The sequence below is a fragment of the Pelophylax lessonae genome, assembly GCF_965119305.1.
Source record: "Pelophylax lessonae genome assembly, chromosome: 11".
Classification (NCBI taxonomy): domain Eukaryota; kingdom Metazoa; phylum Chordata; class Amphibia; order Anura; family Ranidae; genus Pelophylax; species Pelophylax lessonae.
Window position 1 is genome coordinate 28,955,655 of NC_138778.1, and position 18,375 is coordinate 28,974,029.

Sequence of the window (18,375 nt, forward strand, 5' to 3'; positions counted from 1 at the left end):
TTTCTCCTAAATGCAGAATTAAGCAGGAACTGGATGATCGTATTTCTGAGGCAAGGACATTCGTGGCTGTTGTAGCAGGGATTGGGCCAAGGTTTCAGTGTTAAAGGATCGGTGTATCCTTCCCAAGGTCCTTAGAAGTTGTGAGATGACAAGGTGTGATAGAACCTATCATTTATCTATCCATTAACCACTTTTGGTTGAATTTTCTAATGAGCAAAGCTTCTAGCCACTTTAAAACTAAAAATCCTACCTAAACACAGGCACCACGTGGTGACTACCAATACCATTTATCACAAAGAAAACCACTCTGACAAAGGCTTTTCGACCAAGGGTAATATATTCAGGGCAGGGCTTAGACCTAAAGTCAGAGAATGTAAGCTCTTAATACCAGAGGTGTAACTAGAACCTTCATCATGAAGGCCCCCTGACCTCAGCCGGGGCTCTACCCTATGAGCCTGTGACCCTTCCCACTGACCCCACCATGGGGTCCTTTATTATGGTCCCGCAGCAGGACCTTTTCCTGCCATCTTGGGGGTCTCCTCACGGTGGCGGAACACCAGGACCTGGTCGCAAGTTGCACTTGTGACCCTTGGTAGTTTCAACACTGCTTAATTCAAAATACAGTGATTAAAAGATCAGAGGGGTTCACACTGGGTCCTCCTAGATATATTTAGAAGCTTGGGGGTGATAAATTTCAGTTTAGGGCAGACAGATCCATGAAATTACCCAGTTCCCTTTTGCTTGACGTGCTTTTATATGGCTGTATTATTATATGATCCTGATTCACAAGTTTATAAGTGTCAAGTGTTAGTCGGATTACATCTGGATAACGCCTTACCCTAAAGTGGATTAAGTCTTTTAATTTTTTTAATACACACCAGGTACCGATAGAATCCATCATTTTTCTTATCAACCATTGTCAGTTATGTTTCACAAACAGCAAAGCAGGGCATTGACTGGTATTGCATATATCATCTTATTCTAAATTAGGTTCATCACCTTCGACATTACCTTGCACTATGAAGGCACAAGTAACTGACGCCACCGGTGACCTGCCACATAGGTCCTGCATGCTTTGTCTTGGTACAAACATATATGATCTCATCTAGATTGCAGCTATATGCATGCTACTGTAACACACCAACATTTACGCTACCATAATAACAAACTGCAGCTTCTGCTGTTCATGTGCATTATTTTATGCAACAATATAATGCTTAATAATAATATTTCTAATATTTTAAAAACATATAAAATGTATGAAATATCTTACATAGAGTTCAAAGATCTCTCTACCATAGCTGCATATCTCTTTTAAAAATTGTTTTATTTTTGGTTTGTGGAACTAAATATGTAATAGCATACAATACCTGGTTGACATTTTACCCTCTGGTTGTTGAATTCAATACAATACAGAATGAAAACCCTTCTATTTGCTTAATTAAATTATTTTATTACTTAAATTTAAAAGCTTGACCCATTTGACCCATGATGGAAGTGTGCTGCATACTAATTCTAGAGCAGTAAACCTGGAATTATTCACCTTTACTCTTTGTGACATTACTCGAGAGCTATATGTGGCCCAAGGGGGGCATTTTCCATTTGAGACCTCTCACAATTATTTTTGTTTAATCTTGTTTTATTATATTAGTTCCAGAAAATACATGTACAGAAAATGCATAAAATACAGGGAGTATAGGAATTATATTGTGAATTAGCGAGTACACACAACAATTGCTGGCAAGCAGGTTGAAGTTCAGATAACGGCATTCAAGGGGCATTAGAAAATAGACATTACTATCTTGGATCATCTAGGAGAAAACATATAAGGCATTAACCCAACTAGCGAAACCATGCAGTTTCTTGTATAGGTTATGTATTGGAGGAGAACATAGCGTAATTGGGGAAAAAGATGATGGAAGGACCATCTTATACAGTAGCAAAAGGAGAAAGAAGAAAAGGGGAGTGAAAGGTGTATGCGAGGAAAAACCAAACGACTAGGGTCATGGAGAAGAGAGGGGAGGTCAGGGAACTCCATCATGGCTAGGTTAAAGAGGTATCTTCCTATATCGATTTCTGAAGTACAGCTAAATATCTGAACATAGACCAGGAGGTCCATTTTTTTACTGAACTGATCTTCCCTGCCATTCTCCTGTGACAGCATATGTTCCAAGTCTCTGATGGAGTCAAGTTCAATCCCCCATTCCAGAAGAGGAGGTATAGGGGTTGTTTTCCAATAGCAGGGTTTGACTACCTACGAATGTCTTTTTTTTAGGAGATTTGAGTTGTCCAGGAATCATGGAGAGGAGATCCACCATAGGAGTTGTCGGGATTTAGGTGTACATCAGTTTGCAGTATAGACTAAAGATCCATGACCACTTTCACAAGTATTTCGATGGGTGTTAAGTTCTATTAAGCCTGGACCTCATGGATGAAAATGAGCAATACAAAACCTCTTCTATGATGCCCCATGTGACTGTATAGGTGATAATGTTTATGGCTGATTTTTGATGTATATAAGAAATCGTTTTTCACTGGTTATTTGTGGTCTTAGGAATCTGCAAGGGATCATGTAAAATCCAAGCTACCAGTTCGGAAATCGAGCCCTTAGATCCAGAAGTGTGCTCTCGCTGCAAGGAACCTGAGAACCCTGATAATGACGATGTGGATTCTGACAGTGACGGGGCCTATGAATTTACACAAGACACCCAATGCAGTGAGAAAATTGAGCCACCCAAGGGAAAGACGAGGGCCAAGAACCCCAACAAGCTGCTAAAACTTTGGAAGATGGTGTGTGAGACCTTTAGGAAGATCGTGGACAGTAAATACTTTGGTCGTGGAATCATGATCGCTATCCTGATCAACACTCTGAGCATGGGGATTGAATACCATGAGCAGGTAATGCGCTCAGGGGAGGTTCCTTCTTTACCTTTAAAATCAAGTCTTGTCCTTTGCCACCTGCTGAAGGTTCTAGTTTTCATGCCATCACTAAATGTATTGGAACTCCCTTCCATCCATTGTTTATAAATATGTATATTTTGCATGATGATGGTTGGATAGGTCAACTAGAGTAAGCAGCAGAAATGGCTTAGTGGTTCTTATGGTATCTCTCACACATGAGTAGCCACTACAAGCCAGTCAGGCACAGTGCTGAGAACGTAGCACCTATTGTCTTCTAACAGGAAAATATATCAGAAAGAACATCTTTAACTTCATTTAATTTAATCTGTCGAGAAATGCTTACTTGATGTCCAGTCACTGGGCAGATTAGTGACCAAGCAGTATTGTTAAGCAGCTGTGAAGAAAAACAAGTTCACCAATAGGGATTCACCGCTACCATTTTTTTAACACAGAGTACGAGTATTGATACTTTTTTTTAAGTACTCGCTGATACCAAATAACGATACCTATTTCCTAGGAAGTGTAGGTAGAGGGGTGGATTGGAGGGTGGAGAGAGGGAGTTAGGGAGTTGGGTGATTCTGAGTTTAGGGCAGGGTGAGAGGGGGAAGGAGTAAGGGTTGAGGGCAGGGTAGTTGAGGGTGGGGTGGGATATTGGTTGTGTGATGGAAGGGCTGGAAAAGGCTGTGATCACTGGGGGGAGAGGAGGGGATGGGAGGGTCATTGGGAGATTGCTGGATGGCCAGAAAGGACCTCTGAAGTGTTAAATTGGGGTGTAGAGGATAGGGTATGAGGGCTGGGCTATGTATTGGTGGCTGTGGACATATTAAGGGAATGTATGTCAGCCAGTTTTTCATTTGCAGCAGTGTATATGAGTAGGCTTTAGGAATTGAGGACAATGTTGGAAGGGATGGAGGCTGGTGGGGGTGGAGGAGCTGGAAAGACATGGGGGCAGAGGTGACAGCTGGCAGAGGGAAGGAGAAGACTGCCGCTGCCATAGCCGGTGAGAGAACCCGGCAGTGAAGCATTGCGGCTTCATGGACGGGTCCCTTCTGCGCATGCGCGAAGTGCGCCGCACATTCGGATTGGCTCAACGGTGGGGGCCAAACTTCTGAGGGACAGTGAGGAAAGGTACCTGTCAAAAACAAATGTGGCACCGGAGGGGGTCGGGAAGCAAATTATCGGAAGTTCCACTTTTGGGTGAAACTCCGCTTTAACCGATAATTGCCGGCATTCTTCTCTTTACATTTCAGTTGTCAGCGCCTAATCCCGCTGACAGATGAAAGAACCAAGCCTTGAGGTATCAGTTTCAGGTATCGGTGCATTTGCACAAGCACCGATACTCGTGCAAATGCTTAATATTGGCAGCAATACCGGTATCGGTGCAACCCTAGTCACCAACCTAGATACACTGGCAGTGATGGCTGGATCGAAAGACTGACTACACAAAAGTTTAAACATTTTTGAACGTAACAAAGTTTTTATGTATTAAAATTAGTGTGCTGGATGGCTTTCCCCTTTAAAAGACATTATTAAATAAAAAGCAAATCAGCAAATATGTTACACATCAGGACAGATGAACTTAATATATGTTGTGCCATGGACTCTAAATTAGTCCATTGTACCGAGTTTCATTAATAAGTATATTGACATTGAATCCTTTTGTAGTTTCACATTCATTAATCCCATTTAATGCTCTGCAGTACCCAGCACTAATATAAACAAAGACAGCTGCTTATACTATAAACCGAATGTATTAACTTAAGTATAATTGAACACTTCAATAATATATAATACATTCACACATACTATACATCTTGATGACAGGTTTCCTTTAACTGGAAACAACAGATATTGTTCATTGTTTGTTAAGGATTTAAATAGTGCCAATAGCTTGCAAAGTTCTTTGCAAAATAAAGGGCGACAGCACAGTTACAATCCAATTCAAGACAGGAGGGATTGAAGGGTCCCGCTCATGGAAGTTTACATTCTAAAATTAAGGGCAAGTGATACAAAAGGAAGTAACAGTTTGGGAAATGTTGTTGGAGAGACTGAAATTCCATTGCTTTTTTTTTTCTTTTTTTTTCTTTTTTAATCAGATTTTATTTTTGAAGTTTTTTAACAAATAAGCACCAATAAAAAAACAACCAAAAAGAGAGAGAAAATAAATAAAAAATTATACAACCCAAAGTCAAATGGCTATTCCAAACAATATGAACATCAGTGCATTTAATACAATATCATCTAGATTTTCCCAGGAAATGTGCAGGTAAAAACATTTAGAAATATTCATAGATTTACAAAATTCATTATTTCAGGAATAAAAAAATATATATGAAAAAAAAAAAAAAACAGAGCAGATGGTATATGAATCTTTGACAGCCCCCCCCCCCCACCCCAACCAAACAAACAAAAAGAGAGAGAGAAAAAATAAAAAAATTATACAACCCAAAGTCAAATGGCTATTCCAAACAATATAAACATCAATGCATTTAATACAATATCCTCTAGATTTTCCCAAGAAAATCACAGGTAAAAATATTTAGAAATATTCATAGATTCACAAAATTCATTATTTCAGGAATACAAAAATATATAAAAAAAAAACAGAGCAGTATATAGATCTTTGATAGCAACCACCCCCACCTCCCTCCCCTTCCATCGTTGCCACATCCTTTCAAATTTCCAACAGACATTACGTTAAAGATAGGTGTATTTTTCAAACATTACATATTTATCCATTTCCCAAATCCAGTCCCCAGAGGTAGGATTGGGTGAGATCCCGGGGAGAAGATATCAGCTTACGTGCTTTAAAAAGAGATCTTATAATAGCCACTATCTAATTATGATCCATGTTATTGGGATCTGCATAGCCCAGTAGACACAAAACGGGGTCTAGAGACAATATGGTGTCATATACACCACAAAAGGAAGTAACAGTGTGGGAAAATGTTGTTGGAGAGACTGAAATTCCATTGTTCTTTTTTTTTTTTAATCAGATTTTATTTTTGATGTTTTTTAACAAAGAAGCACCAATATAAACAACCAAAAAGAGAGAGAAAAAAAAAAAAAGAAAAAAAAATACACACCTCAAAGTCAAATGGCTATTCCAAACAATATGAACATTAATGCATCTAACACAAAACCCAAGAAATTCACAGGTAAAAATATTTAGAAATATTCATAGATTTACAAAATGATTCAGGAACACAAAAATATATAAAAAAAAAAAAAAGCCAGAGCAGATGGTATATGGATCTTTGACAGCCCCCCATTTCATCGTTGCCACATCCTCTCAAATTTCCAAAAGACATTACCTTAAACATAGGTGCATTTTCCAAACATTACATATTTATCAATTTCCCAAATCCAGTCCCCAGAGGTAGGAGGATTGGGTGAGATTCCGGGGAGAAGATATCAGCTTACGTGCTTTAAAAAGAGATCCTATAATAGCCACTATCTAATTATGATCCGTGTTATAGCCCAGTAGACATAAAACAGGGTCTAGAGACAATATGATGTCATATACATAATTTAATATAATAAAATTTGGTTAGGTAGAGGGTAGATAGGTTTGCCTGAAGAGATGCATTTTCAGGGTTAACCTAAAGGTGGACAGAGTAGGAGATAGCTGGACAGATTTGCAGTAAGGAGCTTCAGAAATTTGGAGAAGCTCTGGAGAAGTTCAGGAGGTGAGCATGGGAGGAGGAGACAAGGGAGTTAGAGTTTAGGAGGTCGTGGGAGCAGCGAAGAGGACGGTTTGGTTAATATTTTGAGACAAGGTTGGTGATGTAGCAAGCTGGGCAGAGTTGCAGATGGCTTTGTAAGTTGTTACAATTTTGAATTTTATTCTTTGGGTGATCGGCAACCAGCGGAGGGATTGGCAGAGAGGGATGAAACCGATTGGTTGGTAAGGATTCCACCAGCAGCAATCAGGATAGACTAAAGGGGGATAGCCTGAGTAGAGATAGGCCAACAAGGAGGGAGGTATAGTTGTCCAGGTGAGAGATACCAAGGCAGTGAATAAGTAGCTTGGTGGTGTTCTTGTTTAAGAAGGGTCTCATTTTGAAAAAGTTAGGCAGCAAGATTTGAACAGTGTGATACGTATGTGATACGGCTGTATCAGAGAGAGTGAATAGTTAACAGTAACTGAGTCTTCAGCAAATAATGGATGCCATTTTCATATGAGCAAGGGTTATTTCAGTTCAGACAAATAGAGCTGAAGGTTGAGAACCAGCTGTTATCAAAATATGACTTGTGGGAATGAGATGAGCAGTCTTGTGGGAATGAGATGAGCAGTCTTGTGGGAATGAGACGAGCAGTCATTAAAAACAAGTTATTGCGCATGTCCGCATGAGCCGTCCGTGCGCCGGATCTATGGACTGCGCATATCCATACATGCTGCTTACACAGCAAATATTTATCACGCATGCGTTGCAAGAATGAATTGACAGAATTATAGTATAAACAAAGGGGATTCTCTGGGGAAAATCTGGACTTTTCTGAAGACGCGGCAGACGTGTCTTGAGTCGATTATCCCAGTGTTCCTCTTGCTGATTGCTGGAGTCCCCCAATTGTAGAGGCAACGGGTGATGCTACAATATCCGGTGATGTATTGATGCTAATTCTTAGCTATATCTATTGATTCTATAACTAATCATTGCATGTTAGAACTATCTTTATAATAAATTGAATCAATTGTTTTACCATTTATAAACTTGTGCCTATCTTGTATTATTGTGAGTGTAGTAGTAGTGGATAAAAACACTGTTTTATTAGGCAAAACAGACAGTGAATAAGTTTGGGGCTGGAAGGAGAGGTTGGAGTCCAGGATTACACCAAGCACCCTGGAAAGAGGGGAGGGAAGGAGAGTTGTGCTAATAATCTTAATGGAAATATCTCTTGGAGGAGCATGGGGGGAAAAAAATATTATGAGCTCAGTTTTTGAAATAATACATTTTAGGAGGTGGTGTGACACCCATACTGATATGTCAGTTAGTAAGTTAATGATGAGCAAGGAGACTAAAGGGCTTTGAAGATGGAGCCTTGGTGGACCCCTGCAGATGGAGGAAAAGTATCAAGGGCAGCAGAAAGGTAGTAAGAGTACTGAGAAGTGGCAATTGGTTTTAGCAGTTAAGTTGTTTTTGAGTTTTAGAAGGGCAGTTTTTGTGGAGTGTTATGGGCAAAACTAGACTGCAAGGGGTCGTTGTTCACTCAGGCTTTAGGGCCGGTTCACACTGTAGCGATGCCAGACATCGCATGTGATTCTCACCGCACTGCTCTGCAAATCACATGCAATGTCTGTGTCATGCAAATTTAGCCATACAGATTGTCCGAATTTCCGAATGATAATAGTGGCGAATTTAAATGAATCCGGAAAAACAAAACAAAATTTCAGACAAAAATGTAATTCTAATCGTTTTCTAAAAGAATTCCAATAGTTTCCAAATCGAATTTGAATAGTTTTCAAATCTAATTCAAATTTAAAAAAAAAATTAAAAAGAATAGAAAATAAAGAAATAGAATAAAAGAAAATCTAATAGAATAGAAAAGAATAGAAAATAAAGGAATAGAATAGAAAATAAACAAATAGAAAAAAAAAATAGAGTAAAACAGAACAAAATAGAATAAAAAACAAAAGAACAAAATAAGATAGAATAGAAAATAAAGGAATAGAATAGAATTAAAAAAGAATAAAATAGAAAGAATATAACCATCTTCTAAAATTTGAATTTCAAGTAGAAAAAACTCAAACTGAATCGAATAAAATTGAAAAAAACAATGGAATAGAATAAATTAGAAAGAATATAACCTTCTTCCGAAATGTGTTGGCTGTTTTCCTGTCTTCTCTGATCCTCCCCTTCTTCCACAGTCCCCAATCCATCTCCTGATAGTACAGAGCCCTAGAAGGCACTCTGCACATGCTCAGTTTGGTGTGTATTGCTAGAGAGTTTTTTTTTGGGAAGGTGCATGTGATCAGCACAGGGCCAATCAGCACTGTCCAGATAGAGGGTCAGGGGTCCTTCAGCCTCATAGGACAGCCATTGCAGTATGAAAACTCTTCCTACAAGCTTTAGCCAGACACTGATAGAAGTCACAAGACTGCTATATACTGCTGATGAGAAAACTTATTTAGCAGTTTATATTTACTAAAATAATTGCATTTCAATGTTCTGTGTACTGTGGGAAACCAAATATTGTGAATGCAGGGTCCTGGGTTTAGTAACACTTCAAGTATAATAAAAATATGGTAGAATAAAAACAAAAAAGAAAACTCAACCACGTTTGTGAATTACTTGTACTTCGTCAGGGTCCATGAGTAAATGTTATGTTGCTTTAGACTTTTCGCTATTTTATCAGGGTCACTTTCACTATCCGAATAAAAAAATATTTTATTCTTTTTCCACAGCCTGAAGAATTGACCAATGCTCTGGAGATCAGTAATATAGTATTCACAAGTTTATTTGCCCTGGAAATGATTTTAAAACTTTTGGTTTATGGCCCATTTGGGTACATCAAGAACCCTTACAATATATTTGATGGTATCATCGTCATTATTAGGTAGGTTTGAAGCTGACTGTATTTTACTGTACTTTACTGTATTTTATATGTTAAAAAGTAAAAGTCCTGCCTAAGAGCAGACACCACAAGATGCCTGATATTACCTTCTGCCACCAATGTACTACATACATCGGTGGTAGTAAAATTATTAAATAGCTCATAAAAGTCACGAAAGCTCCTTTAAATGACTGGCCTCAGGTGATACACAAAGATGAAACAAATCCTTCTACATAAGTTGTACCTGTTTATCTGCAGTCTTCTCTTCTTTACATCCATTCGATGTCCAGAATGTATAAAGCTTGTCTGAGCTGTCAGAAAAAATGGCGTGGAGAGTTGAAGTAACACTCTGCAGAGGAGAGCTCTGAGAGCTGATTGGAGGGAAGAGGCGAAACCACCCCCCCCCCCCTACACATGGCACACAGGAACAGAGCTGAGGCTGTCAATCAGCTGGAGATCCCTCCCCCATCACCATTGTTCTCTTGGTGTCAGGAAAACGTCAAAAGTGATTCAAGCTGATAGCAGAGGAATGAAGCAGCAGACAGAAATGACACGTAGTGCTCTTAATTGAGCCAAGTACACACTATAGAGGGATATGCTTTGTTCATATTTCATGTCTGAGATTTACATTCACTATGAGTACAGAAAATTAAGCCCAAAAAAAAAAGCAATTTTATATAAATAACTAGCAACTACACAAAAAAAATTAAAGACAAAAACATGGAAATAAACTATCCTAAATACACACCCAAAAAACAAAGCCTTTAAACAACCCGAAAATCAGCCTATAAACAAAGAGTATATTTTTTTCCTGCAAATTTCAGCAGTTCAATTAGCGAAACTGAGATTTTCAGATTCAACAAAATTTTGCAGACAGCGAAATGAATAAATTTGTATTGAAATTGTGCTAAAATCACTTCTATTATTTCTACCCATTGACTTTCACTAAAAGAGAGCAATGGTGATGAACTGAGCAATACTACTGATCAGGAAGCTGAAAGTGCATTTATGAGCATGCATCAGTGCCCCAATGAAGTGCTTTTCAGTCTTTCTTCAGTCAGGACACCCTTTAAAACGATGCACATTGTCAAGGCACCCCATTCTAAAATATAAAAAACTAAACTAATAGTTTTACATAATGCAGTGGTATCAACTAGTGATCGACCGATATCGTTTTTTTATTACCGATACCGATATTTTGGTCATCGCATATCGGTATCGGCCAATATTGGCCGGTATTTTCAAACATTAAAAAATATATATAAATATATATTTATATATATATATATATATATATATATATATATTATTTTTTTTTTTTGACAGGTACTTTTGTGGAGGGATCTGGGGGTCTAAAAAACCCCAACCCCTCCTCTGCTCTTTAAAGCATTAAAAACGCCAAGTTTGGCTGTTTTGAATGCTGTCATTTATTTGAATTTGGAGCCGAGTACCCGGAAGTGATGTCATGACATCACTTCCGGGTTTTTACATGGAGACCCAATCAGAGCCGAATGCGGCTTTGATCAGGTGTCCTCTTCGGTGGCCATGCAGGCTGGTTGCCCAGGTCTCCCGGTGGGACGGGAGACCCGGGCGAACCGTGGAAGGCCGCGGGAGGGGGGGGACGTCCCTTCCCGCTCCATGTAATGACTTCTCAGCCGCCTCGGTTGTCATTACAAGACAGCTGACCGTCGGCTATGGACGCCGGTACCGAGGCGATGCCTCTAGCTGCATATCGGTAACCTCAGGGGCCGATTCCGATATATCGGGGAAAGTGCATCGGCTTTGCCGATAATCGGTCGATCCCTAGTATCAACACACGTAGGACACCCAACATTGGAGGTGATTTTATTTTTATAAAGCAAATACACCTTTTCACTGACTAGTAGTCTACCATTTCTTTTCTCTCTCATTCAGCTAATGTGACCTGATGGAGAGGGGCAAAAAAGAACATTTTCAGGTGCCCAGTGTCAATCTATGACATCATCAGTTGTTAGTATGCCATCAGCTGGCCTGCACAGTGCCCAGGGTTGTAACGCTGCGCAATTAAAACCTGTGGCTTTGTGTAACAAAAAAGGCAGGCTTGATCCACCTGATATGTTGATGTTGTTTTGGGGAAACTTGAGGCAATTTTTAGGCATTTCTCCAAGGCACCCCCAAAGAACGCAGAAGGCACCCTGGTTGAAAAAGGCTTCCCTAATTTATGAATTTATTACCAGGCTGTAACCTATAACAAGGTTTTTGAGGAGCACCTGAATTGTAAAAGCCTTGCTAAAAAAAAAAAAAGGGGAGAGGGCAAAGGACTGGTTACCAGTATTGCCTGTGGTCTCCCTGCAGCTGATCTTTTCCTCAATACTGACTTACCATTCCTTGTTCTCCACTGCGTCTCTATTTGGTAGCAGTCATCATGGCAGAGGAAGTGACTTTGCATCACATCATGCCAGAACAGCCTCTTTCCGAAAGACTTGTGATCAGAATACTTATATTCAAGAAGCAGCAGGAGAATTGGAGGAAGCTCAGATCCACAGAATAGATGAAGCAGAAGTAGGGAGATGATTGCACTGCAGGTCCTCTGATGCAGCTTCCTCTCCAGGGGCTGCAATACTTTAGGCAATCTCCCACTGCAAATATACAGCTATAAGGCTAAATGTACAGGAAATACGCTGCTATTTTTCAAGAGAAATTCAAGAAAAAATGCATATATTTTAGGGTATGCCTTATTGACACCAATACTGGGGCACTATTTCTCCCACTGATAACAATAATGGGGCACTATTCCTCCCACTGATACCAATGAGGGGGCACTATTCCTCCCACTGATACCAATAATGGGGCACTATTCCTCCTACTGATATCAATGATGGGGCACTATTCCTCCCTTTGATACCAATAATGGGGCACTATTCCTCTCACTTATACCCATGAAACGGCACTATTCCTCCCACCGATATTAATAATGGGGCACTGTTCCTCCCACTGATACCAATGATGGGGCACTATTCCTCCCACTGATACAATTGATGGGGCACTATTCCTTCCACTGATACCAATAATGGGGAACTATTCCTCTCACTGTTACCAATGATAGGGCACTATTCCTTCCACTGATACCAATGATAGGGACACTATGCTTCTCAAAGCTTCCAATAATGGGGCACTATTCCTCCCACTGATACCAATGATGGGGCACTATACCTTCCACTGATGCCAGTGATGGGGCACTATTCTTTCCACTTATACCAGTTATGGGGCACTATTCCTCCCACTGATATCAAGAATGGGGAACTATTCCTCCCACTGATATCAATGATGGGGCACTATTCCTCCCACTGATACCAATGATGGTGCACTAATATTTCCCCTTATATTGAAAATAGGACATTGTTTACTCACACTAACATCAGGTAATTATTTACTCCCACTGGCCCTCCTAAAGTCTAAAGCACAGTAAACTGGCCCTTTGTTTAGAAAGTTTGTATACAATAGATTAAATGAGCTTGGGTCCGCTATAATGAATAAACACTAATCGATAAGATTATTTACATAAACTGATCAAATATAGATTTAGAAAGCTTTGTTTCAAGAGATTACTTTTTCTTCCAATCATATACATATTTATTCTTGAGAAATACCGGTAATCGGATAATAGTGAGTTCTGTGTATCCCAGCTGCATTTTTGTTTTTCTATTCACTGCAGTCCTTTTGTTAAGATATTGGAAAATTCAGGTTATTTTAACCTTGTAATCCAAATAACTGTCCAGGAACAAATCCAAAGAATGAAATGTTCCTTAATTTCATGCTATACATCTTAAATTCTTCTGAACCTGTTCAGATGATTGTATCATCATGGTGCAACACGTCAGGCTGGATCTTCATATGTATAAAATTACAGTACTGCTTTGTTAGCTTCCCACAGCCACTGCAATTTATATTTGACTATATTTATATTACATTGAAATATTTAGACTTCTCTCAAAGAAAAATACTTGGCCTAACCACATAGAGAATAGGGGTCTAGTTCATTAAACTGCTTAGACGAAATTAGCTTAAAAAAATAAAAAATATATCTTCAGCTTCTTTATTTAGAGGGTGTGGATTTTGAGGTGAATTAAAGGCTAGCTTAGGTTATGTTATTTAGTGTTCTTTGTATTCGTGTTTTTTTTGCAATTTGTGTCTTTTTTTTGTTATTTGCACATTTTTTTTTTACTTTTTTTGTGAAAAAAAGTAAAATAATAAGGTGCTGTTTTTTGGGCACAAGAACAGGACAAGGATAGTTGTAAGGAGCTTACATAACTCTAGGAGCCATTTTACAGCCCATTGCGTCACCCTTAAAATACACCAAAAAGCAATTAATTTTGTCTACCCTCATTCTTCCATAACTCTAGGAGCCATTTTACAGCCCATTGCGTCACCCTTAAAATACACCAAAAAGCAATGAATTTTGTCTACCCTCATTGACTTTAATGCATTTCACCAAAATGCCCAAATTTAGATGGAATCTCTTGAATTCCATAAATATTTTGAGGAAGGGAAAACGCTCAATTTTTACTCATCACTAATTGGGACTTGACATGTAGCACTAAGACTTTGAAAAGTTCAGTTTCCCATCCCATTCCCACCAGGTTGGTCATGTCTCTTGCCTAAAGGTCTGTACACATGATCAGAAAATCATACGAAAAATGCTGCTTTCAAAGCGATCATGTGATTCATTTCGGGAGCCGTTCACGACAGTTCATCAGATATTATCCGATCGGTCAAGCACACGACAGTTCATTAGATATTATCCGATCGGTCAAGCATGAAAATTTTTCTCGTACAATACCAGATCATATAATTTTTGTGTAATCAGTACAGTTGTCGTTCGAAAATACGATACGATACAAATACACTACAAAACATTACATCACTTCCTGAATTTTCATTCTGTCGTAGGAGAATTTTTGTAACTTTAGTAAACTCTTTATTTTCAATATGATATTAGTATGCAAAAAAAAAAAAAAAACAGACGATCATCCTCCGATAATCTTATCATGTGTACTAGGCATAAGACTGTTAGATACTGTATGCTGGAAGAGTTGATGGTTCTAATGTTTTGCATTCGCTTCCGCGGAGTAAGATTTCATGCTTCTGTTGAATATTTGCTGGATACAACCTATTGAAGGAGTCAGTTTACCAAAATTGTTGCAGAGTTAAGCCCCGTACACACGCAACGATTATCGGCCGACCGATCGTCCGTCTTTTGTCCAGAGTTGTGTTTTGTTGGTTGGAATGTGCCTAGACTGCACATGAATCTTCTCGCCCAACAAAAATCTACTTCAGAAGTGATGTCATGTGTTGGTTTGCTTTCTTTGTGTTCTTTCTTCACTGAGCATGCCCAGACTTGCTCATCAGATTTTTCCCTGTCGAAATCTGTACTGACTGCACGAAAATCGGCCATTATGTTGACGGCCAACAAAAATTTTATAGTCTGCACAACAGATTTTTTTCGGCCGAAAAGTCGGAGTTGGTTTTCGGAAGCATCATACTAACAAGCCGAAAATCAGCAGATTGGTCGTCGGACAAAAATTCCCTGCCAATTTTCGACGCGTGTGTACGGGGCTTTAAAGTAAAATGATGTCCCTGTTGGGGTGATGGCCATCCCCTTTCTGTTACTGGGAGAGTAAGTCAATGGGACTCTCTTTGATGAGAAATATCTGACAAAACATTTTTTTACTCATGAAAGCCAGGAGAAACCTGGGTTATTACAACTAAAAACACATTTTTTATTTCCAAAAATTTTGCATGAATTTATTAATTTACCCTAACCCAACTCCTAAACCTATTATTAAAGCCAACTCAAGCTTTAACCAAACCTCAACATAGCCTCTACACCATTTTGGTTTTATGTATCTGAAATAGTTCTGTAAAATGACTTCAAGATCTCTGTGTCCCACTATGAACCTGGGGTTCGTAATTTCACTTCTCCTACACAGTTTATATCTAGTATATTGCTGATTAAACCTGCACTTGGGGCCCAATGAGGAAATTGGGAGGCTTTGCCTTTGAAGACTTTTATCTACAGCTGAGAAATGAGTGACAGATACTTCAGCCAGTAATGTGTAAGGATCCAGAACTCTTTAGATACATCTAGGTATGATTTATTCTGTGTTCTTTTTCTTTCAGTCAAGGGGTTAACCAACCTATGTTTTGCTCTTTTAGTGTGTGGGAGATTATCGGACAGCAAGGAGGTGGTCTGTCTGTCCTACGGACATTCCGGCTCATGAGGGTTCTAAAATTGGTGCGGTTCATGCCAGCTCTGCAGCGCCAGTTAGTGGTCCTGATGAAAACGATGGACAACGTGGCCACTTTTTGTATGTTGTTGATGCTCTTCATTTTCATCTTCAGGTAGGAACTCAATAATACAATATATTCATGCATAAGAGTAGTTCTAGGAGATAGATTTTAAAAATGGAAAAAATGGAAATTGGGCAGAGAAATCCACCAAAGAAATGTTCTTCCACTCGATGCAGTTCAAAATTATGGAGTTAAAATAGTCCAAAATGAAATCACTAAAATCTGATAACATTAACATTTGAGGCTGGGTTCACACTATTACGAATTGGATGTGGGTTTCCCCGCATCTAATTCGTATGTCAAGAGATTGTGACCTGCTCTCCATGGATTCGGTTCTCATATCTCCGGAGCGGCTATGGTGCAAATTTCACAGGAGTCCTGTGCGTCTTCTGATCTGTTTCATGTCAAAATTCAGCCAAAAATCCAAGCTGAAATCGGACCTGAAACAGTGAACAGGGACGCACCAGACCCCTGCTGCGAATCGCTCCGTGCTGCAGCGTGAACCCAGCTCCGGGGCGAATTGCACAGGAGTCCTGTGCGTCTTCTGATCCATTTCAGGTCCAAATTCAGCCAAAAATTCAGGCTGAAATCGGACCTTAATTGGTGAACAGGGACGAACCAGACCCCTGCTGTGAATCGCTCCGTGCTGCAGTGTGAACCCAGCTCCGGGGCGAATTGCACAGGAGTCCTGTGCGTCTTCTGATCCATTTCAGGTCCAAATTCAGCCAAAAATTCAGGCTGAAATCGGACCTGAAATGGTGAACAGGGACGCACTGGACCCCTGCTGCGAATCGCTCCGTGCTGCAGTGTGAACCCAGCTCCGGGGCGAATTTCACAGGAGTCCTGTGTGTCTTCTGATCTGTTTCATGTCAAAATTCAGCCAAAAATCCAAGCTGAAATCGGACCTGAAACGGTGAACAGGGACGCACCAGACCCCTGCTGCGAATCGCTCCGTGCTGCAGCGTGAACCCAGCTCCGGGGCGAATTGCACAGGAGTCCTGTGCGTCTTCTGATCCATTTCAGGTCCAAATTCAGCCAACAATTCGGGCTGAAACCGGACCTGAAATGGTGAACAGGGACACACTGGACCCCTGCTGCGAATCGCTTCCTGCTGCAATGTGAACCCAGCTTAAATGTATATTCAAATTTTTTAATCTTTTAAAATCTTCTTTCATTAAACCAAAAAACCTTATGAGCCTCGTTTAGCCACTTCCTATGAGGTGACAATTGGTCTTCCAGACATGCTATTGTGTTGTCATCCTGTCACATGTGTCCCTGGTGTGGGCTACAAATGGCCATGCCAACACACATTGCACAGGCATGGTCCAACATTGTCACTTCAAAAAGCTGGTCCTGAGCAACGATGTGCATGCAAATCTGGAGCGAGTGCATATAGACAGGAAGTGGCTGAAATAGGCTGCAGAAGATCAGTGGTGCTGAGATGCAAAAAGTGTAAAAAAAGTAAAAAAAATATTTTATGGAAAAAATATGATGATTGTTTTCGATTTCCAATTAATGATACAGATTGGTTTAAAAATGAGAAATAAAGATGAAAGCGTATCTGAACCCAAGAACAAAAATTTAATATATTGCAGCTTACTAGTCCATAAATGTGGTAATTACATTAATTTTTTTCCCTTATTTTCACCTGGTGATCGAGCCAGTAACTCACTTGCTGTCCTAGAGTGATAATGCTCACTCACTGTATCTACAGGGAAGCACCCTAAAACAGGTTTACAACTGGGGCGTAGCTACAGAGGTCACAGGGGTCACAATTGCAACCTGGTCCCATGCTTCAGGGGGCTTGTGTGGCCCCCTGTACACCTGGAAAGGAAGAGCGGCAACATATAGAAGATCCGATGCCCTCCATTATCATCCTGCAGCCGCAGAATGCCTGTTTTCCTCTTCTCCTTCCCACAGGCATTCAGCAGGAGAAAAATGGAGAGCATTGGTTCTTTCATATCCCACCACCCCTCCTATTCAGCCTCTTGCTGCCCCCCCCCCCCCACTTATTCCCCACAGCTTTGCCGGGTTCCCTCCTCCCCTCTTCTGCTGGCTGCCTACGGGGTATGTGCCAGTAGGGATAGCGGGGAAGGGGCGGGTAAATATGCACAAATCACTGACTCTGTCAGTAAACTGTGTTTACTATGCTTCAGTTTGTGAATGAATTGGAAGCTCTGTAGAGAGCTATTCCTATACATTCATTCTGTGCTGCTAAGGTTGCAGAGATGGAGATTTAGGGCCGTGTGCCCTAAACCCAGGGGGGCTTAAGGGCTCCTAAAAAAAAATGTAAAAAAATAAAATAAAAAATATTGTAAAAATAATAAAATAAAATGGTAAAAAAATAAATACTACTGACACCAGTGGCGGAAATACCATGGTCCCAAAGGTGGCATGGGCTTGGGGAAAAGGGCCAGGGCCAAGGGTCAGGGGAGTCCTTCATGGTTTCTTGCATCGGGGCCCTGAAGGTTCTAGTTACTCCTCTGATTACAACCTATATATATACTTAGAAACACATACCGTCCCACGCTAAAATATTTCCACAGTAGGTTCTGTACTTGTTGCATACATTTTTATTCTTATAATTGA

At 40.0% G+C, this 18,375-nt stretch overlaps 1 protein-coding gene across 4 annotated transcripts in view; it reads left to right on the top strand.

Moving 5' to 3' along the window:
- CACNA1G (calcium voltage-gated channel subunit alpha1 G) overlaps positions 1 to 18,375 on the top strand; it is a 384,890-nt gene that overhangs the window by 262,021 nt on the left and 104,494 nt on the right. For all 4 annotated transcript variants that reach the window (XM_082272484.1, XM_082272486.1, XM_082272485.1 and 1 more), the window contains exons 9-11: positions 2,555 to 2,898; positions 9,308 to 9,459; positions 15,652 to 15,837. In XM_082272484.1, the coding sequence (XP_082128610.1) occupies positions 2,555 to 2,898; positions 9,308 to 9,459; positions 15,652 to 15,837 (682 nt within the window). The remainder of the gene's footprint in view (positions 1 to 2,554; positions 2,899 to 9,307; positions 9,460 to 15,651; positions 15,838 to 18,375) is intronic.